The sequence below is a fragment of the Physeter macrocephalus genome, chromosome 4 (assembly GCF_002837175.3).
Source record: "Physeter macrocephalus isolate SW-GA chromosome 4, ASM283717v5, whole genome shotgun sequence".
In the NCBI taxonomy this organism is placed as follows: Eukaryota; Metazoa; Chordata; class Mammalia; order Artiodactyla; family Physeteridae; genus Physeter; species Physeter macrocephalus.
In genome coordinates, this window is record NC_041217.1 from 73,276,356 (window position 1) to 73,301,077 (window position 24,722).

The following is a 24,722-nucleotide window of genomic DNA, read 5'->3' on the forward strand; positions in this document are numbered from 1 at the left end:
TGCACGTTTGCATGTTTCCTCCGTGGGGTGAGGATGAAAATAGCTTTGTACCTGAGATGAAACACCCAGAACGACCCCAAATGCAGGCCATGTGGGGGTGGAGAGTTTTGTGCCCAAAGTGAGGGTCACAGCAGAGCCCCTGAAGAGTTGGCACCTAACGGGAAACTGAGGTAAGACTGACGCCGCAGCCTGAAGCCAGGATGCCACCGGGGATGTGAAGGGAAGGCGTGCCTGAATCATCCACTAGGGGGCCCCATAGTATAGACAACAAGTGAACCTTGGGCAAGCATCAAGGCAAAATTTCACCGAAGGGTGCTTAGTTTTTAAACTGAAGACTGAAGGGGGAAGAGGGGGATCTGTTGCGTCTCTGCTCTGGAGCTGACTTAGAAACTGAAAGCAAAGGGTGGGGATCAGGGGCTCCTCCCTGAGAGCAGAGGGAAGCCCGGGGGAAGTTCCTCTGGCTTCCCACTTCCTGTTCCCATCAACCATCCGGGGCAGGAGGGCAGGGCGGGATGCCAGGCTTCCATGATGATCAGTACTCCTGGCCAGATGCCGGGCTACGGGCAGGCACGGGTCCTCCATCCTGCTGCATGTAGAGGCGGGGAAATGAATGTCCAAGAGAGCTTCAGGCAGCTGAGAAGAAGCAGGTGCCTGCTGGGCGCAGAGGATCAACCAGTAACTGAGGGTTCGTGGGTTGCCTGTATTTTAAATATCAGGAAAGGAGCTGGGGTCAGTGTAGACTCTTCCCCAGGGACAGGAGCTGGGTACCGAAGCCCCAGCCATTCACTCCTAAAACACTTCCCTGGGGCAGACCTTACCCCGGGCAGGCGCCAGGAACACAGAATTTCCCTGGCTTTCGAGGAGCTCACAGCGGCAAGAGGGGTATGCTGTCAGCTGTCCAGTGCTTCCAAGATCCAGGTTTGTGTTCAGCCTCTGCCAGTCCCTCTGATGTTGAACAAGCTACTTAACCTCTCTGACACTTGCTTTTCTCATCTGTAAACTTGGAGAAATAAAAGCACTCCCTTCACAGGCTTGTAGTGAGGATTAAAGGGGACAGTGCATTTGGGGGTCACAGTATAATGCCTGGCACGCGGAGAGGTTCAGCCAGGGACGTGTGAAGTGTCATTACATGGACCAGCTCTACATCACTGAACGGTCTGACCAGGTGGAACATGGCCTCCTTGGCCAAGGCCAGGACATTCCAAGACAGTCCACAGCCTGAACTAGAGCTTGTGGAAGGCAAACTGAGGAGTGCCTGGTACAAAGTAGACCCTCAGTATATGATGATGGGATGAATGGATGAATGAACGGAGAATGGGTGAAATACTATTCTAGGCCTTGAGGCAGATTTGAAGATGTGGAAGACTTTACACCAGTCCTTGAGAAACTTTCATTTTAGAGACAAAATTTTGTATGAGAAGTTTTTTTTGTGGTTTTTTTTTTTTTTTTTCCGTGCGGCTTGTGGGATCCTAGTTCCCCAACCAGGGATCAAATCCAGGCCCCCTGCAGTGGAAGTGCAGAGTCCCAACCATTGGACCACCAGGGAATTCCCAAGGAGTTCTTTTTTTTTTTTTCTTTTTAAAAATATTTATTTATTTGGTTACACCAGGTCTTAGTTGCAGCAGGCGGGCTCATTTGCGGCTCGTGGGCTCCTTTAGTTGTGACATGCGAACTCTTGGTTGTGGCATGCATGTGGGATCTAGTTCCCTGACCAGGGATCGAACCCGGGCCCCCGGCATTGGGAGCACAGAGTCTTAACCACAGCGCCACCAGGGAAGTCCCCAGAGGAGTTCTTAATAAGGGACATTAATGAAAAGGTTAAAGATATGTTGCAAAGCCTCATAAAATACGAAGTGGTAAAACAAGAATGGGGGTGACTGGATAAAGAAAAACAAAGGCCTGTTTCCCCTGTTGTTCACAGCTATTTGTTCCCCGTGTGGGAATAGCGCCTGGTATACGGCAGCCCCCCAGTGATGATTCGTTGAATAACCTAATAAAATGGGAGAGGGTGGCATAAAATGAAGACCCAAAGAGCAGTGTATTTCAAAAAACATTTGCATCCCTTCTGAGCAGTTGAGACACGCTGACTTCTCAGGGAGGCCTGGCTTTCTTTCTGAGGGAGGGGTCTCCTTCCTGTTTTGTGGGTGACTTAGGGAAGGGGACTAGGCCCCTGGGTATCCCCCCAGGGGACCCCCCCTACCTGGCCAGTTCATGTTCTGACACTGCTGCAGGCCCTCCAGGGGCACCCTGTAGCGGGGCATGCTTACACCCTCTCCTCTCTCCGCCCCTCCAGTTTAACTTGGGGCCTGCTTAGTACACCAGAGCTGCTTAGCCCTGATACAAGCGGACCTCGGAAATATCGCAGGTTCCGTGCCAGACCACAGCGAACATCACAGTAAAGTGAGTCACATGAATTTTTTGGTTTCCCAGTTCATATAAAAATCATGTTTATACTATACTGTATCCTATTAAATAGCACTATGTCTAAATAAACAATGTACCTACCTCATTTAAAAAATAGTTGATTGCTGAAATTGCTAACCATCATCTGATAACGCAGGATTGCCACAAACCTTCAATTTGTAAAACAAACCAAAAAAACGCAGTATCTGTGAAGCGCAATAAAACAAGGTATACCTGTACTTACCGCCATAGGACCTAGGGCAAGTAATTTTCTTTATCTGTAAACCAGGAGTAAAATGGCAGCTGCTCTGGGGTCTGGTCACTTGAGGACTAGAAGGGTCCTCCGGGAGCAAAGTTTGTCCTGGGCGCAGGGGGAGAGTGCTGCTGCCTGATCCCTCAATTTGCTATTTCTACCTCACAGTGGGATCCCCACGGCTGCTGCAGGAGCCCGAGATTCTGTCTGGGCCTCAGAACCCGACGCTCACGGTACACCAGACGGCGCTGCTGGAATGCATCGCCACAGGCCACCCATGGCCACTGATCTCCTGGAGCCACCTGGGTGTGAAGCTGCCCCGTCCCACCCCGCCTCCTGGAGCCCCCAGCACTTTGCGCTTTCGCAGCTCTGACCCCTCGTGTCTCCTTGTACCCCTCGTGTCTCCTTGTAGATGGCCAATGCGTCGGCGCAGAGGGCATCCAAGTCCTGGGCACCGGGAACCTCGTGATCTCCGACGTGTCGGTCCAGCACTCGGGCGTCTACGTCTGTGCAGCCAATCGGCCGGGAACCCGGGTCCGACGCACAGCACAGGGCGTCCTGCTCGTGCAGGGTGAGCCCCGAGGGCCGGCCAGGGAGGGTCCTGGGGCGCCCCATCCCCCGCATGGGAACCTGAATGGGGAGAGGGGCAGGGGCAGGAGGAAGGTGAGAGGCCGGGCCTCATGGCGCCCTCCACCTGCCATTGCCTGCCCGGCTCCGCCCGAGTTTGTCCAGTGGCCACAATCCTTGTCCAGGCCTCCAGGCAGCAACGCCGTCTTCACCTGCGTGGCCCAGGGCGTCCCCGAGCCCCGGCTGGCATGGTTGAAGAATGGGAAGGGGCTGAGCCCTGGGGATAACATTCGGCTAACCCACAACAACAGGTACCTGAGGTACCCCCGTCCCGCCCCCTCCACCCTGCCTGACTGCCGATGTAACCTCGCCTGCCCCAGGCGTCCAGCCCCACCTCCTCACAACACTCTCTACCACCCACACAAACCCCCTGCATCCACCGCCACCCACGGGAGGCTCTGCCCTGGCTGCTCCATACAAGCAATGCCCACACACAGGTGGTGTGTACTGCTTCTGGGCAGGTCTGTGGGTCTCACCACCCAACCGGGGCAGGGGACTTGGCGGGAAGGAGCCCCCAGTGGCTACGTCTGTTTTTCCCTTAGCACACTGATGCTGGCGGGGATCTCAGCAGCAGACGAGGCCATCTACCAATGCGTGGCAGAGAACAGCGCGGGCTCCAACCAGGCCAGTGCCCACCTGGCTGTGATGGGACCCAGAGCCACCCCCTGCCCCCAGGGGTCTGCGGGCAACGGCTCTCTCCACCTCTGCCATTCGAGTGTCCTGGGAACCACCGCCCTCCAACGGGGACATCACCGGCTATGTGCTGCACCTCCGGCCCGTTGGAGGTGGGTGTGGGCGGGTAGATGGGAGTCCCTGGCCCCAGCCCCAGCCCACTTCTCCCCTGACTGGGGGTGTCCCTGGGCAAGTTTCCCTCACTCTTAGTGACCCCCAGGCCTGTCTGGGCACTGGCCGCCTCGGGGCCTGTGGTCCTCTGGTACTTCTTTCTGCTTGTCAGCCCCTCTCATCCTGACTCCGACTTCTGCAGCCCCCTTCCCTGCTCTCCTTGGAGACCTAGCCGAGGCTTTGTGCCCACTTTGTGGGGGTGGGGGATGTTTGTAGTGAGGGAGAGGGATGCTGGTTGCCAAGCTGCTCTGTTTCTCAGAGCCAGCTGGCCCGGAGCTCCAAGAGGCCGTGGGCAAAGGCACCTTTGAGCATGTCTTCTCCAGTCTGGAGCCTGACACGGTCTACTCTATCCATTTGCGGGCCTACTCAGCAGAGGGTGCCAGCCAGGACCCTGCCTCCATCCACGCTTCCACCATGGGCAGCAGTGAGTGACACCCTCTCCAGCCTTCTAGAGCCCCTGGCCTCAGGCAGACAGGGCTGCCAACCAGCTCATCTCACTTCTCTGTAGTCCCTGCTGCCCTTGGCTTCTCTACCAGACTGCTCAACGCCACCTCTGTTCAGGCCTCCTGGGAGCTGCCGTCCCAGCTGGGGCCCATCCAGGGCTTCAAACTCTTTCACCGCAAGCTGCCCGCTGTCCATTTTGAGGGGCCCTTGCTCCTGGCTAGCACTGTCAGTTCCTTCCTCTACAGAGATCTGGGTGAGGCCCCGAACCTTCTTGTGGCCCCTCCTCAGTGTGGTCTTGCCCCAGGCACTGAGCTTCCTGGCCCAGCCAGGCCTGTTCCCTTCACAATCTCCTGCTTCTTGCAGAGCCAGCCGCTCTCTATGAGATCAAGGTCCAGGCATTCAGTGGCAACGGGGATGGTAACAGCAGTGCCCGTGTTGTCTCTTTGCGTGATGTGGCCCTAGCCGCCCCTGGTGAGTGGGGTCCAGTAGGAGGGTAGCAGGCCCGGGGTCAGAGCAGGCTCTTCCTATAGGACCTACGGCTGTCAGTCTTCAGGGAGGAGGAGGGGCCTGAGCTTTGCCTCCATCCTGGTCCTCTGACAGATGGCACTGTGTCCACAGAGTCCAAGGCTGGGTGCTCTTGCAGCCAGGATGAGAACAGCTCGCTGCCTGGGGTTGTGGTGGGCATCCACGTGGGCCTGGCTGCCCTCATTGTTTGCCTTTGTCTCCTCCTGGGCTGGAGACATAGGTAAGGGCCAGGATGGCTATATGTGGAAAACTGCTAGAAAGACAGTCTGCACTATGGTGGCATAGGCCCCAACAGCAAGAAAGGGCTTTTATCCATGACTAATCCGTCTTACAAATGAGGACGCTGAGGCAGAGAGGGAGGGCCAGTTCTTCTCACAGCTATGTGGTATCAGGAGTGGGAGGAGGCCTGGTGGGCTGCAGGAAGCAGGGCAGAGAGCACTGGGGCTCCCGAGGCAGAGGATGGGTGGCAGGAGTGGGCCAGAGCTAGATCCCTGCCATCCTGTGCACGAGGAAGGGGCCCAGCCTCTCCCCCTGTGGTGTATGGAACAGGATGAAAGGCTGGGACTGATGGATGCTAAGCCAGAGAGAAGCCCCAGGCAGGTCAGGGTGCTGATCCTCCCTGTCCGGGCAGCCTCTTCTGCAGACAGGGGTCCCAAGATTGCTGGGCAGTGCCTCAGACTGCCTCGGACAGAGCTGGGGGCTGCAGAGGCCAGGCTCCGAGTGGAGGGAAGCCGGGGGAGAAGACTGAACTCATCACCCAGGTGAGGGGGATTGGGAAGGAGAAAGTAGCATGCTTTGAGGCTCTGGGGCCAAAGCCTGATCCCCGCCTTCCCTCTCAGGTGACCGTGGAGCAGCCGCCCTTAGCCTAGGGCCCTCCAAGTTGGCTCCCTCCCAGATGCCACTAACTCCGGCCCCACCAAAGAATCTACGTCACCTTTCCCTGCCACCCCGGAGTCAAGAAAGAACCAAAGGTCCCTAAGCCCCTCTCCGGGGAGGGTCAGGTCTGACCATAGGGCGAGAGAAGAGGTTGTGATTTCTGTTTCTCCCTTCTCAAGAAATGGGGAAATCTGTGTCTTCCCCAACACACCGAATGACCTCAAACTAAACCATGCTCAGGTGGGAGTTCTCTCCAACCCACTAGTCCTCCTCATAACCCCATCGAATATATCCTCTTGATCCAAATATGAACTACCCAAAGATATAGAGCTTTAAAGCCCCCCGCCCCCACCAAGAGGGGACTCGGGGCAAGGGGCTCTGTCAGCAACTCCATCTTCCAACCCGAACCCCCAGTCTGAAATCTGTTTCGTCTCCTCATGCCTGAGCTGGAGTCTTGACCAGGGACAGGCAACCTGCATTCCTGGTGGTCTAAATAGGCAGGTGGGCAAAGGGGCTGCCAAGTTCCTTGCCCCCTTGTCCCAACATCATAAGAGTTCTGAACATCTAAGCTCACACACACTGCTTCTCTGAGCAACCAAATGCCCATCTCCCCCTTTCCAGATCCAAAGCATGGACCCCTTTTCGGGAGGCATGCCTCCTCATTTTTCTATTTTTGAAAGGAGATGATATTAGTTTGCATTGAGGTTCTGGTGGCCTTGAATCCCTCGTAGAATGAGCACAGACGCTGTGGAGCACCCCACACATCTATTCCCCTCAATTCTAGGTGTCAAAGACCACCTCTTTCCTACTCCTCCCGGCTCCCTTGTCCCTCCTCGTCCAGCTTGACCACAAACCTAAAACCAAACCCCAGGCTCTCCCTCAATCTGCTTCCCTCCAAGGCTGTCCAGTATTGTGCCAAAAAGGGGGTAGGGTCTTGGAGGAAGGAAAACCCAGGTCTTAGGGGGACCCCAAACACCGTCTCCTCTGTGCTCTTGTAGGATGATGCTCATACCAGTGACAAGACCCCCAGCAAGGCTGGGCCCTGCCCCTCCCCAACTGCACAAGGGGCATAAGCAGCTTTAACTAATAAATGTGGCAGGGGACCAAGAGGTTAAGAACAGCCCCAAACTTCAGGTCCCTGAGGAGGTAACATCCTCTCCTCTGGGTGGGCCTGCTCTAAGAGCTTTGTTGGAAATAAACCAAAATGGAAAAAATAAATTAGGATCCAGTTAATGTTCTGGATTGAAAGGAAAACTCGGGGAAGTGGGGGTGATGACATGGTAAGACAGAGCGGTTCCAGATCTTTCAGGGGATGTTGCACTGAGGCTGAGGAACTACATATTCTGCAGTTTGCTAAGGAAGGAACAGTGTGAGCTGTTTTACGGTCCCCACCTGGAGAAACCAGCATGCTACAAAGGATTGTTACTGGAGCCTAGAGCAGTGTGATGAGAAGGGCCAAGGACAGCTAGGGTACACCTCTCCTTAGGACAGGATGGAGATCCAGCCTCTGGGTTAAATGCAGCCTCCTTACAGATACCTTTAGACCTTATGTCATCAGGTAATTTAAGTGGGGTCAGTGGCTTCCAGAACACTGGATCTACATAAAGGTGAGGGGAAGAAGAATACAGAAGGGCTTTAAATAATCAACACAATTGAAGAAAAGGGCACAAACTAAAGGTACCCCATTGACTGGAGGGAGTATAAGTCATAGCTAATATCTCCAGATCGATCGCCCCTAAAATTCTCCCACCAAACTGCCCCCTGCCCCCCCATGACTAAAGCAGCACAAGCCACAGGAAAGTTTAGAAACCATTCCTTTCTTTATTAAACATAGCTTGCAAGTGATAAATATTACAAAGTTTTTTTTCTTTTAATCCTTTCTCCAAAAATTAGCTTATTATTTGAATCTGTCACTGCTGAAATGCTCAGCAGCATCTGAAACAGATGGGAGTGTATTTGCCTTTTTGAAAACCAGTTTCTATTGGTCTTAGTTTTTTCATTTTAATTCCCAAACACAATGCAGAAAATTAGAATGAGTTTGTTTTTTGTTTTTTGTTTTTTTAAAAAAAGGAAACTTAAAGAGTTGTGCAAAAGGGTCTTGTTCCCCTCCCACCCACCCCATTCAGAGAAGACCATTTCCCATCCCACCTCCCTGCTCCCCACCCCACCACCAATCTATCCTTCCACCTTCACCAGGGCTTCACCCACCATCCTGTACCCTCTCCAGGCTTTACCAGCCAAGACCTAGAGTGTGGGAGTACTCAGCCCAGGCTGTGGGGAAATTGGGCCCCTGAAGGAGACAGCTGTTGAGACAGCTGCCTTTAGGGGATTCAGATGAGATCTGAGGGAAGGAGACAAGATGTAGACTATATCTGAGCTCTCCTACCAAGAAGTGAGTAAAGTTCTGCATCCTGTAGCTCACAAAGGGTGTGAGTGACCACCAACCTGGGGTATTCAATGGTCAACCACCCTTGAGGGCAGCTGCTTGTGAGGTGGGGCTTGGGGCCTGGTCCCTGCCCTTGGATGACTAGAGACATGAGGGCAAAGATGTCACAGGTTTAACTGATGTCCTAAACATCACTCTGCTGCCTTTTCTAAACCAAAAGGTACAGTAGGGGCCTGGAAGCTCTCCAAGGGTACTGTCACGCATTTACCCACTTCAACACTAGTCACTTTGGTTTCCTCCATGGGTTTTCAGCCCAACACTTTCCTCACCTCAAGTTGTTTTGTAGGTGGGGAAGGAAGCATTTTAAACTTGGTGGCCAGATGATCTCCCCCTGTCTGCCATCACTTCACAAATAATAAGAAAACTGAGACCCAGAAAATTAACTCTACCAAAGGTCACATAGCAAGTTAGTAGGAAAGCTTGGGACTAAACCCCAGGTCTCCAGACTGTGCCACCACCCACCTCCCTTTGTGTTGTGGTTCTCTTTACTCTCCACAGTCCGGACTAAGAGCCTTAGCTTTTGCAGTAACCCAGCCTCACCCCAATTTACAAAGATGGATATGGCTCTCCCTAGGGGAGACTTTCTTAGGATGACTTGTTAAAATCATTCTATCATCCCATGACAATCCACCCTCAAAGGCCCATGAAACTAGGTTCTTTTTTGGGGTTGGAGGAAATCCCTTGCATAAGAAAGCTTGACACTGAATTTTGTTATATAGGTATATTGTATATATGCTGATGCAATCAGAGGAAAAAAAACAGTGCAAATACAATTACAATTCATAATAATACTTGGTTTCAATGCCCCCGGGAACTGCCCCATTCCTCGGCTACCTCCCAACCCCCAGCACTTCCCCACAGTATCAACCTAATGCTGGGGTGTAGGGAGGATGGGCAGGTTAGGGTAGGGAGTGGGCTCTGCCAAGGCAGTGCTGGTGACCCGGAGAGACTACTCCAGGGTGGGGAGGCAAGGCACAAATTAGGGGTGGGTGGTGGGGGAGGTGGCATCTCTAAGGAGGGATGGGGTTGGAGCAGCAGCCAGTCTCAGTGTGCTGGGCCCGGCCCACTCCCCTACCCACCCTCCACAGCCCTGCCTCCCTACCCCCTCCCCTTCCCCAGAAACCCTTTTGCACGGATCATACACAAACGGGCACATTACAAAATGACATAACACAGTTTCACAATATCCATGGCTAGGGCTTTTTTTTCTCTTTTTCAGTTTTTTTTTTTTTTTCTACACAATGTACAGTTCCTTTTAAATGGATCAAGAAATAGCTTATATACACGAATGAGTCCTTGTTATAACATCTCGGCAGCAAATATCATAAGCTAATGAAGGTCTTGTTGGAGGGGAAGGGAGCCTAGGACTGGGGTGTGGGGTGTGGGGTGTGAAGGTTATGCCTTCTGGAGAAGTGGGGAGAAAAGGGAGTGGTTGGGGAAAAGGAACAAAAGTAAAATATCAAGAAGCATCTTTACAAAGCAGTTCTATAGCTAATTCCTTTTAAAGGGGAAAGGAAAGGTAACCAAAGCAGGAAAACATTTATCTCTGTGTCTTAAAAAAAAAAAATTGTCTACCATACATACATCCAAAAAATGTGGAAAAAGTACTTATTCCAGGGATGAAAGAAGTCCAGATGCTGTGGTCAAATGACAAAAAAAAAAAAAAAAAAAAAAAAAGACAAATAAGGACCTCTGTCCCTCAGTTTCACCCAAGCCTTACCGCTTATCCACCCATATCAGGCTTCTAGAGAGTAAGCCACTGTCCATAAACTACTACTACTTTTAAAGCCTCTGGGGATGGAGGAAGCCAGGCAAAACTGGTGGGATCCTCACTCTAGTATCACCCTGAGCTTCAATGCTCCAGGGGTAAAATAACTCTGAACAGAGGGTCTTTCCTCCTATCTTTAGGGCATGAGGTTTAGTGTCTATGGGGCCCAAGGCCTGGGGATGGACAGCAACAACAGACTTGGAGGGACACAAGGCAATCAGTGATGAAAAAGTAGAGAAATGAGGAAGACAGAAGGATGGGGGAGAGGGAGGAAAGGGAGGAGGTGGAAGGCTAATACTTTACCATGATTAGGGGAACCTCACCCCTGTCACTAATCCCTGGGAAGGGTATGAAAATGGGGAGAAGAGAGGGTAAGAAATCAAACCTCAGCGATTGAGCAAAGGGTCACGGAGCTATACTAGTCAACAAGCAGCCTCTGTGTAACTGACCCTGAGGGGATAAAAACAGGGAAGACTCCATCCTCTCCCCTATCGCCTCAGCACCTTAGCAGGCACTCGACCACAGGCTTTCCTTCCCCATCATCCCCCATTCTCGACACATATTACTTCCAAACCCCATTTAAAGGTGGCCTGGCTCCCAGGGAAGGGACTCAGCTATGGGCAGGGACACCCCCCAGCCAGACGGTATTGCACATTCTCTGTTCCTTACTTTTAATCTCAATTGACGAACTTGGGTACCTCGTACCTCTGAGCACCTCTGAGCTGGGGGAGGGGAGACATAACAGAAATGGCACTTCATCATGGGGGGGGAAGAAGCTAGACGGACATGCCACAAGGCAAGATGACTTGCAGGGAAAATATTTTTTAAAAAGCTTCCAATTTCGTGGAAGAGGGAAAAGCAAAACCAAACGATTTATCCAGTGCTTTCAAAGCACAGAGGGCAAAGGAGAGATGTAAGAATATATCTTTATATATATATATATAATTTTAAAATAATCCCAGACCCAGTTCCACTAACCCCCCTCCCTCTCCCACCACTTACAGTCAGGGGTTCCACATTCCCCAGAAAAATACTCGAAACGACCCCATCACTACCTGTTACTAGCGTCTAGCTTCCAGATCATTTCACCACTGGGGGAGCCCAGACACAGGCTGCATCTCTGCTCCTTTATTAAGTGCTCAATGAATTTGGGGGAAAGGAGGAAAGAAAAAAAGCCAGGAAGGCCCGTAGGGCCAGTATAATCACCCACAGTGGCTCTGGAGTATGGGGAGTAGAGGCCAGTGTGGGGGGAACTGAGCCTGATTCCAGCTCCTTCTCCCATCCCCTCCCCAAACTTTATGGGGAGGATGTGCAGTTTGTGTGTGTGTTAATTTTAAAAGTGCCTTCTTACTTTAAAAAATTATTTAATTTTAAAAATAAAAGTGGGGGAACTTCCCCAGGTGGCTTTCAAGGGTAAAATGTTAAACTCCTCTCTTCATACCTCTTTGCTGAGAGTATCCCTTCCTTGAACTCTGGCAGCTTCTACGGCTGGAGAGGCAGGTGGGCATACACTGAGGAGAGCAGAAACCTCTACCTTTAAGGGGCCTCCCTTACCTCAAAAACAGCCTGGTCCCCTCCCCCTTCCCCCATAGTATGGGCAAATGGGATGCTAATCTCCCCAATCCCCAGAAAAGCAACATTGCACAATTCAATTCATTCTCTACATTAGTAGCACTTAAGAAAAAAACAAAAACAAACAAAAAAGCAAAATTTATAGAATTCTGGGGAGAAAAAAGACAACAACTACTTGTATAGCACAAGTCCAGGATTGGTTTTGACATGAATTGTCTGGCTTTGAGCGGTTGGCTCTGCAGTTAGTGCAGCAGGGTCAGGGCAGCACTCCAATCTGTTAGGTGCCCTCACCCTCATCTCCTGGCGCTCAGAAGGTAAAGAGACAAATGGGAAAGTCACAACTGTTGGGAGGGAAACCCCTCTTTCTTTCTTCCTCTATTTCCTCCCTTTGACATTTCACTCACTCATGTCCATCCAACATCCAGGACACCCAGCAGTCAGGCTAGGAATAGCCACTTCTCTCTATTACAGATGGGGCTGTGGTTACCAAGGGCAGATTAGGATTTAAAAAAAGAAAAGAGACAGGGATGGGGGAGAATTTTACAAAGAAAATAAGATGAAATAATTTGGGGCTAGTTGGCCTGGAATAGACTTCTGTGTCTCCACTGGGGTCAGGAGACCAATCTCATTCCCCCAGCATCCAGAAGGCCAGGACCTGGTCTCAGTCCTCCCTGGCTCAACATTATGCTCACTGTCATGCCCCTTTCTCCCCCTTCTTTATGGGTCAATTCTAGGGTGGTTAAGTTTTAAAGCTTCTCCTTCCAGGCTCTTTCCCCTCATTCTCAGAGCCCAACTTCAATACTCAACACTGCCTCCAGAACTGTGCAGCTCAGAGACACCCCACAGCGGGTGTGCTATTCCTCCTTGTTTGATGCCACCACCTCCCCCTGACCCTGGGGTTAAGTGCATTAAAAACTTCCGCCCCTAACACTCCCAGTCATGTCCTACTTGGCAGTTGGGGACCCTACTGCAATGCTCCTATCACTTAACTGAATGTCATTTGTGTTTACAAAAAAAAAAAGGAAAGAAAAGAGAAAAAAAAAATATTGGGGGGAAAATAAAAAGGTTTAACCGTCCACTGAACAAAGGGAGGACACACAACATCATTAAAAATGATAATAATAATTAAAGCATAAAAACAAACTTTAGAAACACACGTCAGAGGGCTTGGATTTCTCCCCAGGACCTCATTCTGACCTCTATCAGAGGCAAAGATCCACCTCACTGTTACAGAAAACTGAAGAGAGAAAGTGGCAGAAGAACAGATCGCAGCAGTGTGAAATAAAGGGGAGGTGGCGGGGCAGGGCGTGTGTTTTCTTGTTGATTTCTACTGTTTGTCTTCTGTTTTTCTGTTTTGTTTTCCGTGTATGGTAGGCACCAGTACAGGCACTGCATGCGACGGAAGTTGGGGGCAACGGGAGAGGAGAGGAGTAAAGGATACAAGGTTGGGGCAGTACAAGTGGAACAGGCGTTATTTCTGTCCACTGATGGACTGCGATATAGACCGGGGAGGGATCATGTCTAAAAGGTATTCCCGCTGTCGGTCTGCCAGACTGGGGGCTTTGTGTCCTCCAATACCAGTGTTCAAGTATGCAATGTTGACACCTAGACCCAGGAGACAAAAGTGGAACGCAGGTATTAAAAGAGGAAATGACACCTTCTTCCGCACTACCCTGGGGCTGCAGTGGTGGAGATGCAGAGGAAACATTAGAAGTTGTCTACATCTTTGCAGACTCAGTTAAGCTTTATTTCAGTAGCAACTACCCACCCTGCTCCCAAGCTTTAGGAGAGGTCTTCCCAAAACTTCAATCCTACCAGGAATAATACACATAGTCCTGATGGTATAGAAGAGTCAAGAGAAAACAGTGGTGAGAGGAAAATAATCAAGACAAAGAGGGAATTACTGAATCTGCTTTGGTTTTGGGCCTGCTGACTGTAAAGAAGCATCCCTGGGTCATTCAAACTGGATCAGGACAGTTAACCCTGCTATTCTGGCCAAAAGAGATCAATAACCACATGCCCACTAAGAGGGCACATTAGACAGGACTGTGTCATTTTCACCACTAAAACCCTAGTGTACTGTGCCTAGCATGTAATATGGATTTAGCAAACCTTTGCCAAATAACAAGAGTGAAGGGAGTAGGGCCTAAAGAAAGAGCAGAAAACAAAAGAAAGAACAATTCACCTAAAGGGGCTGCTAAAGAACTGCATACTAATTAGTCAATCCCTGAGAAAAGTTCTCAGATCAACCCTTCTTACCTGGCATACCAAGGAGGCCACCTGGCACAGACAGCTGGGGTGCCTGTGCAAAGTTGGAAAGCATGGAACGGGCAGACGTGGGTATACCACGCTGGAGACTGCTTTGGGGCTGTGGAGCCTGCAATGATGAGGAGACAAGCGATCATAACTTTACCATGATGGAAGGTGTAAGGGGGAGGTAAGGATATGGGAGTACAGAAGAGCAGTATGATTTTCTGCAGAAGAAAGGACAAATTGAGATAAATGGCTGACAAAACCTCAAGGGAAATCCTCACCTGTCGAAGCGTATGATGTCTCATTATGGTCTCTTGTTTACTGACACTGGACACAGCTGGAGCCGTAGTGGGGGAGAGTGCTGCCTGCTGCTGTAATCGCTGTTCAATTTCCTGTTGGGAGTCATCAGGTCAAGTTGGGCAGGACAGCACCCAATTTCCTAACCAGAAAACCTAGAGGTCTTCTTATCTCTAATGTTGCCAGCTAGTTGGAGGGATATGGAAAAGGCAAAAGAGTTTGGTGGGGTAGGTGCACTAAGATCTCTGGGTACAAGTAACCTACATACTTCAATGATTAGGAGTCCCTCTCTCCAAGAAAGCTGGCTCTCAGAAGTTGGCTGGAGAGATCTGGGTGGTGGCGATGAGCTGACTAATGTAATTAATTAAGGCTGATCAGTTACTAAGTTTTATTTTTTGACTCTTGTCTACCCATTTTCCAGGAGACCCATGATGCTACCCAAAGGGGTCTGATGGGTGGTGGGGTGGAAAAGAATCTGAGCTTCCCAACACGTCTTCCCCACTCAAAGACATTCTCATTCTATTAATACTATATGAGAGTTCACACACTCTAGCAACCACTAATCTTCATTGGGCTACTTTATAATCTACCCTTTCCTTTGTCATTTCTTTGTCAAATAAGGACTGCAGATAATTACTTCTCTCAAAGAGATTTCTAGTACAAACATAAATCCCTCTCACCAAAATCCATTTGTTTAAGGAAATGAAATCAAGAATAGAGGAATTATTTAGTACTACCAGGGAAAGCCGAGAGTCTCAAGCCTTTTGTCCCTTTCCCTTAGGCTCAGCCATATGTCATTATGCTCTTACCCAATCAGAAACAGTCAAATGGAAATGGGAAAGGCAGAATGGTAAGAAGAAAAAAAAGGGAACCCAGACCTAGATTCAGAAACCTAGATAACCTGGACTGTGGGGATCACAGAGACAACTCCTCTAAACTAGAAAGAACTGTCTTTTGGAAAAACCAAACCTGGTCAGGTGGCTGGTGAGAAGTAGTCAGAATTCTTACCTGTTCCTGCTGTAGGGCTTTAACAAAAGCATTTTTCAGTCGGTTGGTGTGTTCTGCCTTTAGAGCCTTCTTCTGGTTGGAGGTCATACATTGCTCACATAGAATCTTACCATTCTTTTCTTGCTTCCAGTGAGGGGTGAAATCTGTGCGGCACTGGGCACAAACAAAGGGTTCAACCCGCAGAAGTGAGGCACAGCTTTTCCCTAGATGCCAACAAAAAGAATAATCAGTGGTTTCACATTTCCTCTGTATCTTCTCTGTATCTCTTCATCAGATGATCTTTTTCCAGGAGTTTACTCTGCTGAATTAAGAAAGAGACTCTATAATTTATAAAATACTTTTATTTCATTTGATTGCAACAACATCACTTTAGGGAATTAGACAGTACCATCCCCATTTACAAATGAGGAAACTAAGTCTAAGAAACATAGCTCCAAATGACAAAGCTGGGACAAGAACCAAGTTTTCTGATTTCCTATTACACCACACTGAGAAGAAAATGTGTGTCAATTCAGTCAAAGGGCTCCACCTAATTCAGCCAGTACTTTTGCTTCTTAGCATCTCTTTACCTCAGACTACACCTATCTCTATCATATACATTCATAATTTTTACCTATCAGTGTCTGAATTATTCACTTTGTGATCTGTTTATAGCCAATACTGAGCCCTTTAGGCACTTTCCTCAGGTGTTCCCCTAAGTCCTTATGTTTAGAAATTCAGGTTTAATAACTTTTGTCAGAATAGACTGTGTGATGTTATTAATACTTTATAGTTCAGTGGTGGCTTATAGCTTTTATGTGGTCCTAGTTATCTTTATCAGTCTATTTTCTCAACTAAAAGCACTCAAACAGCAGGGACTGAATATAATAATGCAAGCACAATGCCACATAAACACTAACATTAAAAATAAGTGTTCTAGTCTTCAAATTATGCATGCATCACGCTAGGCACATTTAAAAGAGCTAACGATATACTGCAAAAAAACAGACAAGATATACAGAATACACAACAAAAATATTAAGTCTAAGATACAGAGACACACAAAAAGCTTTTTGATACGCTGCTCCTAAACAGTCTCTGAATCAGAGACAGGAGGTGGTTTGGCAATAGTAAAGAAAGATTATTTAATATTACACAGTACCATGCGATACTCTGCCCATATCAATCAGGTTTGGCAACTTCTTGTTTAGATAAAAAGACTGACCAACAAACAGCCTTACCTTGGCTGTCGATGACACTCTGTACGACTTCTTCCAAGCCTACCATGTAGATGAACTCACTATTGGCTGCACTAGGCAGGAAATGAAGCAGGGGAGCAGGTGGTTTAGGGGGTGGAATCTCCAGGAGTGTCTTTTCCAGCTGTTTGCGAAGAGCCAATTTGGCTGCAGCCTGTGAGTTGGCAGCATCGGTCATGGCGCTGGGGCTAGGAAGTGGTGAGGACACCCTGTTCACGGTCCCTGGCTGAATATGGGAGGCAAGGTTCATATAGATGGCAGAGGATGTTGTACGCTGACAGGGAACAGAAGAACTTGACTGCTGAAATAGATTGAGTATAGGGGTCAGTGATGGTATGTGGGAGAAAGAACCAATTCTTACTTTCGTGACAAAGAACACTATCTGATCCTAGTCTGAACTACTTAGCTTCCCCCAAACTCAGAAAAAGACATGAGGAGTCCAACTTCTCCACTGAAAAAGGACTCTGGCATGTACGAAAGGAGAATGATAGTGGCTATGAACTAAAACTGCTGAGAGAGAGACTTCTCTGGTGGCCCAGTGGTTAACACTCCGCGCTCCCAATGCAGGGGGCCCTGGTTCGATCCCTGGTCAGTGAACTAGATCCCACATGCATGCAGCAACTAAGGAGCCCGCCTGCTGCATCTAAGACCCAGTGCAACCAAATAAATAAATAAAAATAAAACTGCTAAGAGAAAAATAAAGATTTGGGATGCTTTGTCATACATCCTTTTATGCTTCTTATTCCTTAGATCCCTCTATCTCTTTCTTCTAGGCAGATTTTAGCTTACTGCTGCTCTGCTGCATATAACCTTTCTTCTCTACTACTACATAATTCCTCAGTGTCTCCACTTTTGGGACCACTGTCAACACACCAAAATTACCTTTGTTGTCCTAGAGTTTCTCAGTGTCCCCAAACTTAAAATCTATGGTCCTTTCAACAGGGAAAGCAAATAAAAGATTTCTGTTTCCCCATGAGGGCTCCCTCTTACCGGTTGGTAATTGATGGCGGGATTCATATTGGGTGTTGTGGTGCGTACAAGGCCAGGCTTAGGTGGGCCCCGCTGACCCTGTAGCTGGGCTGGGTTTGGCGCAATCACACGTTGAGACATTAACATGTGTGGGAGGGTGGTATTGGTTGCTGAACGGATAACACTGTGACCCTGAAGGGGAAGAAGAGGAAAAGATATAGTCATAGCGGTAAAACGCTTCCCAAAATGCCAAAGAGAAAACACTGCCTATAACACATAGCTAAGTGGAAACACAGAAACACAGTCAGACTTGGTAATTTTGTCTAAGGATCTATGGGGATAAATCTACCATCACTATAAAACCTGATAAGTGGTTAGGAATTCCCTGGCTTCTTTGGTATAAACTATTTAACCCTCTATGGAAAAGGGCTAAGCTGGACACCTCTGGAGAAGAAAGACTACGGTGGGAAGATTAGTTATTCATCCTTCTACTGCAGACTAAATCATGCCATTAAGGACCAACAGGACTATCTATGGTAATAACACCTCTATCAAGGCCAGGTTCTTCTATGATCTTCACAAAAGCCCCAAAACAGAGATAGGATAACAGGGCCCCCTGAAACTAAGATCACACTATGGGTCACATACCTGCAATGTCCTCAAATTCTGTTCAACCCCTTGGGCCCCAGGCCGGGAGGGAAGCTTGGAGAGGCCTTGCTGTCCCACATGGGCAGGAGATGGTTGAACAATAGATGCTGCATTCTGTACAACTGGAGTCTGGGAGAGAGAAGAGAAAATGAGACAGTGGAAAAGGCTAATAATCAGATGCAGAAATTTGGTACACTTCTAGACTTTCAAAACTCCTTGTCAGTCTGAAGCTCCTGTTGACCAGAAGAGAAAAAAAGAAAAACAGAATCACTGTTTTCTTGATTAAGGCCCAAGATTTTTAAAAAATCACTATTCCTAGAGACTAATAACCATGGAACCACAGAAGAATGAGCCACCCAGCTGAATCTACCTGGGGTAGCCCATTCTCAAACCAGTTTTTCTTTGCTTTCTGCTAGTCCCTTATTTCTTGGGCACAGTACCTTCTGGACGACATTCTCTTTCTGTAGCTGACTCTGTCTCAGTTTCTTTAACAGCACCAGTCGGGCTTCTTCCAATCTCAGCTCATCTCTCAGCTGCTTGATGAGCTGCTGCCGTTCCTCAATGCCTTTCCCCTGAGGAAACATGGAGACTATCAGCTATGGTAGCAGTTACTCAAGAGTCCTTTCCTGGAAGATGATCTCTTCTTTTAGGTCCCACACCTCCACCTTCCACAAGAAGCACAAGGGGCAATGGAATTGTTATCTTTGTGTCCCTAGCACACAGTCTGGCACAGTGCCTGGTATTCAGTAGGTACTCAAAACTGCTTACAGAATGAAAGAAGAGACCACATATAAATGCTAATTAACTAGATTCCTGACAAAATAGAAGAACCGCCAAAGGGAGATATTGCTTTCCTTTAAAATAATGTTTCTCAATCTTTTAAAGCCATGTTTCTTCTAGAAATAGATGAAAACTTAGGAATTCCTCCATATTCTGAGACCCAGGATAGAGTATAGAATGTATCCTTCTAGCTAAGAGTTTACTTTACATGACTTGAATTATGCAGTTTTCATTTTCCAAAGATAAATTATATTGAATATGCGTTTTCAAACTCTCTTCTCCACTTGATTCTCGTAGTTCCCGCTAAAAGGGCACATCCTTGAGGGTGATAATCACATATGAAGAGTTTCATTAATGGCTAGTTTTTAGATCCAAAAAGTAAACACTAAAAAACCAGAAATGGGACTCTCAGGGAATTAAAGAGAATAGTAGAAGCAAGAAATGAAGAAAGGAATCTTTCTTTTCTTTACCTTAAACATCTCTAGGTTGGCTGCTTTGAGTCTTTCTTCCATTCGGGAGCTGGAACGGGGACTGGAAGCCTCATTATCAGACAAAACAATGATGTCTGGGGAGGGAGTAAGCCTTCCTCGGTCTGGCTCACTAGACAAGAGAAGAAAAATTAAGGTACTTCCAACAGTGAAAGTTCATAGAAAAGTTCAGAAAACTTTTCTACACTGACCAAAGAAATTCAAGGGAATTTAAGTCTGTCCTGATTCACCCAGGGAAAGATGGAGACATCCAAATCAAAGGATAAAGTAGACACCAAGATGTAAGTGATGACAAAACCTCAGCAAAAGTATTTTTCCCATCTAAATTCCTTACAGAAAATGCAGACAGAAAGACACGGACTGGCTTTAGGAATGGGAAAAAGAGATGAGTGTTTTTATCACACTGATTTTAATCAAAATTCCAAATGTTTTCCTTATATCTCAGTCTCCTTTTGGGTTGTCTTGTTAGTTACACAGAAGGTCAAGAAGGAAATGGTTAGCTTCATAGGAGAAGAAAGACAAAGGCAGTAGAGCCTACTTGTCCACCCCAGATACAGATGACACATCGCTAAGGAGGCAACCCATGATACTGATAACATGGTCCTATCTGATGATTTACAAGAAAGGAGGTTACGTGACAACTCCATTGACAGTCTATCCGGTCAAGAGTTAAGGCCAAAAGAAAGTACTGTTGTCAATGGCTTGAGAGAATGGACAGTGCTAAGTATAAATGTCTACAGCCTTCTGCAGGACTGAAACTCCAGAATTAAATATATGGGACTTGCATCTACCTGCGAGTTCTACTTAGCACCTTTCCTCAGAAAGAAACTGTCTAGAAATGACTTTGAAATCTAAATCTTCCACACTGGCTATGCCTTATGGCCAATCCTATTTATTAGACAACTCTGGTTTTGGTCTTCCTGGGGCAAGCCTTAAGAGCATCTTGTTCCTCTAAAATCATGAGAAATGGCACTTACTGCTTAAGACCTGGATAACAAGAATCCTGCAAATTCTAATTGCCGTAGGTTCCCAAGTCAGCGACCATATCCTCTAACTCTCCTCTGATTTCTTAACTCAGAGTTATCTTCGCTGACCCTACTTCTTTGAGATCTATAGTGCAGTCAGGAGTATGTAGGTCTAAAACAATGTGTTCTTAGATCTTATTTAAACAGGTAACTCAAACCTTTTATAACCACAGATCTTTATAGTCCTGAGAGCCTCTGACCATTTCTCAGGGCCTCTTGTCTCAGGTACTGTTGGGGCTTGGATGCCTTTTGAACAAGGCACCCTGGATGGTTGGGATAGGCATTCAATTCCTCAACAGGGTACAACTGAGTTACTAAAACAACCAAATTTAGCTGAGGAAATAAAGTAGGGAGACAGTGATAATAATGACCATCTTGGGAACTATTAAGTCTGTCTGGATCGCTCTATAACCCCTGCTCACAGACACAGCAAGCTGAGAATGTAGGCTTACAGAAAAAGAAGTCACTAGAGGGAGAAAAGAAACTTCCATTCTCTAACCCCAAGTTCCTGGAATAATGGTCAGGCCTAAATGAAGAGTTTGGATTTTTACTTATCATTTCTATATTCCTTTATGCCCCCCTTACCCGTCCCTAACAAGAACATGGGTGAACAACTTTGAGGTCTGGTAGATTTCTACTTCTTCTACATGATTCCCCAATGCTTACATCCACAGTCAGAACTCTTTCCATCCTGGTCCTGGCTGGATACACACCTCACAGATTATTTCTAACCTAAGGAATTCTTCCTTGTTCAAATGAGTGCCACCTACTGCTTAAGGACTGTCCAGCAACAGGACAAGCAGAGACATTCCTACATGGAGATTTTGGAATTGAGCGACATTTATGAGGAAGTTGTATCTGAGAAAACCCTAAATGATATTTTATTCCCAGATATAATCAGACTCACATTAGATAAGATAGCACAGGTAAGGCAAAGCCCAAGTCAAGTTTCATTCCTCAATTTTTTTTTTTTAACTTTTGACCTGGAATTCTGGCCTCATTTATTAAGCTTTTCCGGGGACAGAAATTATTTTGCTACTTTCCCAAACACATATACAATTTATAATATTTGGTGTTCTTAAGTATGAAACCCTACCAATTAGATAATATTAAAAGCCAGACTTGCTGCTGACATCATTTTGTGACTCAGACTGGCAGATTCCCAGAAACTATAAAACTCCTAATCCTTATCCAGGTAGTAAAAACAAAACCAGAAAGAAAACTGCCACGTCTTGACAGCATTCCAAAACATAAGCAGTGTTGGTTTCATGCATATGTTATTTCACAGATATCATAACTTGCCCAACTGATGGCAAAAAAAAAAAAAAGATATTTAGGCAATTATGGCTATCACATCAAGAGCCCTTCCTTCTTTCTGCTTTTAAATTCCAATTCCCTCCTCCTTTTTTATCCACATCAAATAAACCATTGTTCTCCATGCTGAGCAATCTATCAGTCTTGTTCATTCTTACAATAAGCTGCAGGCTAAGTGGAAATAGCTGTCAGTATATCTGGTCTGGTGAAAGGGAAGAAGAACGACAGGGCAGATATGGCCTATTTTTTCACGCTGAATGGGGATCTAGATGGTTTACATCAAGCCTCTTTTCCTGGAGACCATTAAAAACAGTTCCCAGTTTCCAAAGAATCAAGTTTCAAAAGTTCATTCCTCTAATAAAATTAAACACACTGGTAGAGTTTTCAGGGTACTCTTTTCAATACAGAATTTATCTGTGATACACTGTAATTCCAACAGAACTGAGATCTTATCAAAATGTGTAACAATGTTTCTATGAAAAACACATTTTCAGTTCCAATGTGCATGTAAGGAATCCACCTAACATTTCTCCTCTTCATTGTCCCCAGTGAAGTAGGATTAGTCATTTGCCCCAGAAGGTTAATAAGGGTGATTATGGGGCAAGTGGGTTACTCAGGTGCATTATCTCATTCACCCACTTTCTTTTTTTCTAAAAGGATCTAAGGATTAATCTACTTTCATAATACTCTGCCGATACTATGTAGAGTTCCCAAGAATTTTTCTCTTCTTCCACAACCACTAGAGAACTTACCTGAAGTTTCCTAAGGGTTTTAATGCTATTACCAAGAACAATTTTCCCCTACTGGGTGTGGTTTAAAAAAATAATTCTGGGAAAATACTAATAAGTAAACATTAAAAGGTAGAGAAAGAAACCCAAGTAAGATTGTAAACCATTCCTTCCTTTTTTCTTCTTTCTGCATCAGTCCAGCTTCTTAAGGATCCTGCTTTAGATCAGTCCTAGGACAAAGTCAGCAAGGTCAACTGGAGGGCAACTGAACAGTGAAGAGTAATTCTCATGTCTATCAGGTGTTTCTGAACCATGAATAAACTGAATGGTCTTAAAACTAGGGTTGTCTATACTATGATTCACTGTTCAGGTAGACTCTAACCTCAGCCAGTTCTAGGTACCTTTTTATATTGTGTTCTCCACAGTTCCAAGTACTCAACCTTGACCAAGACCTGCGAAAACATGTGCTTGTTGTGTGCTGTGTGTATGTATGAGAAAGAAACAGCACAAGCATGAGTGTACTCATATAAGTGAATGTGTATGCACATATGGGGCTTGGGGAATGTGGCACAAATGAAGTAAGAATGTAGAGGATTAGTACATAAAGTTTCTTGCTGACACAAGAAAAGACATGCCCATGCTCTTTGATGTAATAAAAGCTGGGTCGCCATAATAAACACATCCCTAAAACTCTTGGGATGATCTGAAGAAAAGACTGTTCTTCCCTCCTAAAATGGCCATAAGATTAGAGTGAAAGTGTATATTAACTCGCTTCTAATTGGGGTATCAACTCTTAGTGCCTCCTTTATCCAGAAATGGCCACTTTATCTAAAGGGTAATAATTTTTGGAGGCACCTAGTTTCATCTAGAAACAAGAGGAATTCACGGTCAAGCCAGATAGCAGATACGTCTTCATTCAAGAAGCTTTAAGATGAAAAACACCCTCCTCTCACTGGAAGTCATTCCTTTTTCATAGGCTTAGTTTATGAGAAGACCCTATCTATGGAGGCAGCTGAACCAAGCCATACCTCCGTCTAGCACTCATATCCACAGGCTCATCATTGATGTTTTCTTTGCCTGGCCTTCCAGCAGTCCTGTTGTCTCCATGAGGCCTGAGATTCCCATTGAGCTTCTCTTCATAGCCCTTGACACCACTGCCATCCTGTTTGGTGGGTAACTCATGTGGCACTTCAAGATTTGCCAAATCCTTCCGTTTGAGCAGTGCCAACATTTTCAGACGTTCCATGGCCTCATGCCCCTCCATTTTGAGTCGCTTAGCCAGGACATCCTCTCGCTCATCAGCTGGGTCCAAGCTCCGCTTCAACAGATTCAGGCGAAGAGCATCCTCTGTCATTCTATCCATCCTATGGAAAGAAATATACAAATGCTTTATCAAAATAAAGTCCCTTAAATAGTCCATAAGGAAAGAAGAATCATAGGTACATACATGAAAGGTCAAAGTTAACTGAGCTAACATTCTACCCTATAACTTCCTAGATGATCTACATTAAAGGAGATTTCATCTCTCAACCTCAGCAGTGAAAGTAAACGTCAAACGCTTTCCAGTCACTGAGGTTCTTACTGTATAGATGCCAGAAACCAAATACCATATTCACCTGGATAGTCCATTAAGAGCCTACATCTCTCAAAAAAGTAAACATTCTTTTGTGACTGGCTTTCTGTGCGTGCATGGTCAAAAGTCAGTTGGTTTTAATTCTCATACCAAATTCTTCTCCTGGAGAAGACTGTTTTATGAATGGGAAGTTCCTCAGGTCACCCATGCATATTTTAATTGGCCTGTGTTACTGATGGAGACCAAGGACATCTAACAGGAAGCCTCAGTTGTCTGGATACAGCAAGGGTCAGAGGGGCCCATTGTTATTTGCCCTCAATTCTATATAAATTCAGTATCTTGGCTTTGTTTAATGAAGAACTCAGGCTGATAAAAAGTAATTTTTTTTTTTTTTTTTTTTTTTTGTGGTATGCGGGCCTCCCTCTGCTGCGGCCTCTCCCGTTGCAGAGCACAGGCTCCGGACGCGCAGGCCCAGCGGCCATGGCTCACGGGCCCAGCCACTCCACGGCATGTGGGATCCTCCCGGACCGGGGCGCGAACCCGGTTCCCCTGCATCGGCAGGCGGACGCGCAACCACTGCGCCACCAGGGAAGCCCGAAAAGTAATATTTTCTTTACTCATACAGCAAAATTATTACAGACAAGCTA

At 46.9% G+C, this 24,722-nt stretch overlaps 2 protein-coding genes across 2 annotated transcripts in view; one reads left to right on the forward strand and one right to left on the reverse strand.

The window, feature by feature from the left end:
• The first annotated feature begins 427 nt into the window (after positions 1 to 427).
• LOC102995824 (immunoglobulin superfamily DCC subclass member 3) lies at positions 428 to 7,107 on the forward strand. Its single transcript, XM_028488814.1, is given in 10 exon segments — positions 428 to 918; positions 2,825 to 2,962; positions 3,069 to 3,225; positions 3,367 to 3,534; positions 3,826 to 3,927; positions 3,929 to 4,068; positions 4,386 to 4,550; positions 4,934 to 5,041; positions 5,727 to 5,856; positions 5,935 to 7,107. Coding segments are annotated over 10 exon segments (1,146 nt in total). The 5' UTR covers positions 428 to 884; the 3' UTR covers positions 5,939 to 7,107.
• A 5,655-nt stretch (positions 7,108 to 12,762) lies between these two features.
• The window catches only part of GATAD2B (GATA zinc finger domain containing 2B), a 73,969-nt gene continuing 62,009 nt past the window's right edge, over positions 12,763 to 24,722 (reverse strand). Inside the window, exons 2-11 of the mRNA XM_028488815.2 lie at positions 23,531 to 23,866; positions 19,418 to 19,547; positions 18,608 to 18,739; positions 18,168 to 18,296; positions 17,541 to 17,711; positions 16,536 to 16,851; positions 15,316 to 15,518; positions 14,292 to 14,402; positions 14,017 to 14,134; positions 12,763 to 13,362 (exon numbers count right to left, since the gene is read on the reverse strand). Coding sequence (XP_028344616.1) covers positions 13,229 to 13,362; positions 14,017 to 14,134; positions 14,292 to 14,402; positions 15,316 to 15,518; positions 16,536 to 16,851; positions 17,541 to 17,711; positions 18,168 to 18,296; positions 18,608 to 18,739; positions 19,418 to 19,547; positions 23,531 to 23,865 — 1,779 coding nt within the window. The 5' untranslated portion in view covers position 23,866 and the 3' untranslated portion in view covers positions 12,763 to 13,228. The remainder of the gene's footprint in view (positions 13,363 to 14,016; positions 14,135 to 14,291; positions 14,403 to 15,315; positions 15,519 to 16,535; positions 16,852 to 17,540; positions 17,712 to 18,167; positions 18,297 to 18,607; positions 18,740 to 19,417; positions 19,548 to 23,530; positions 23,867 to 24,722) is intronic.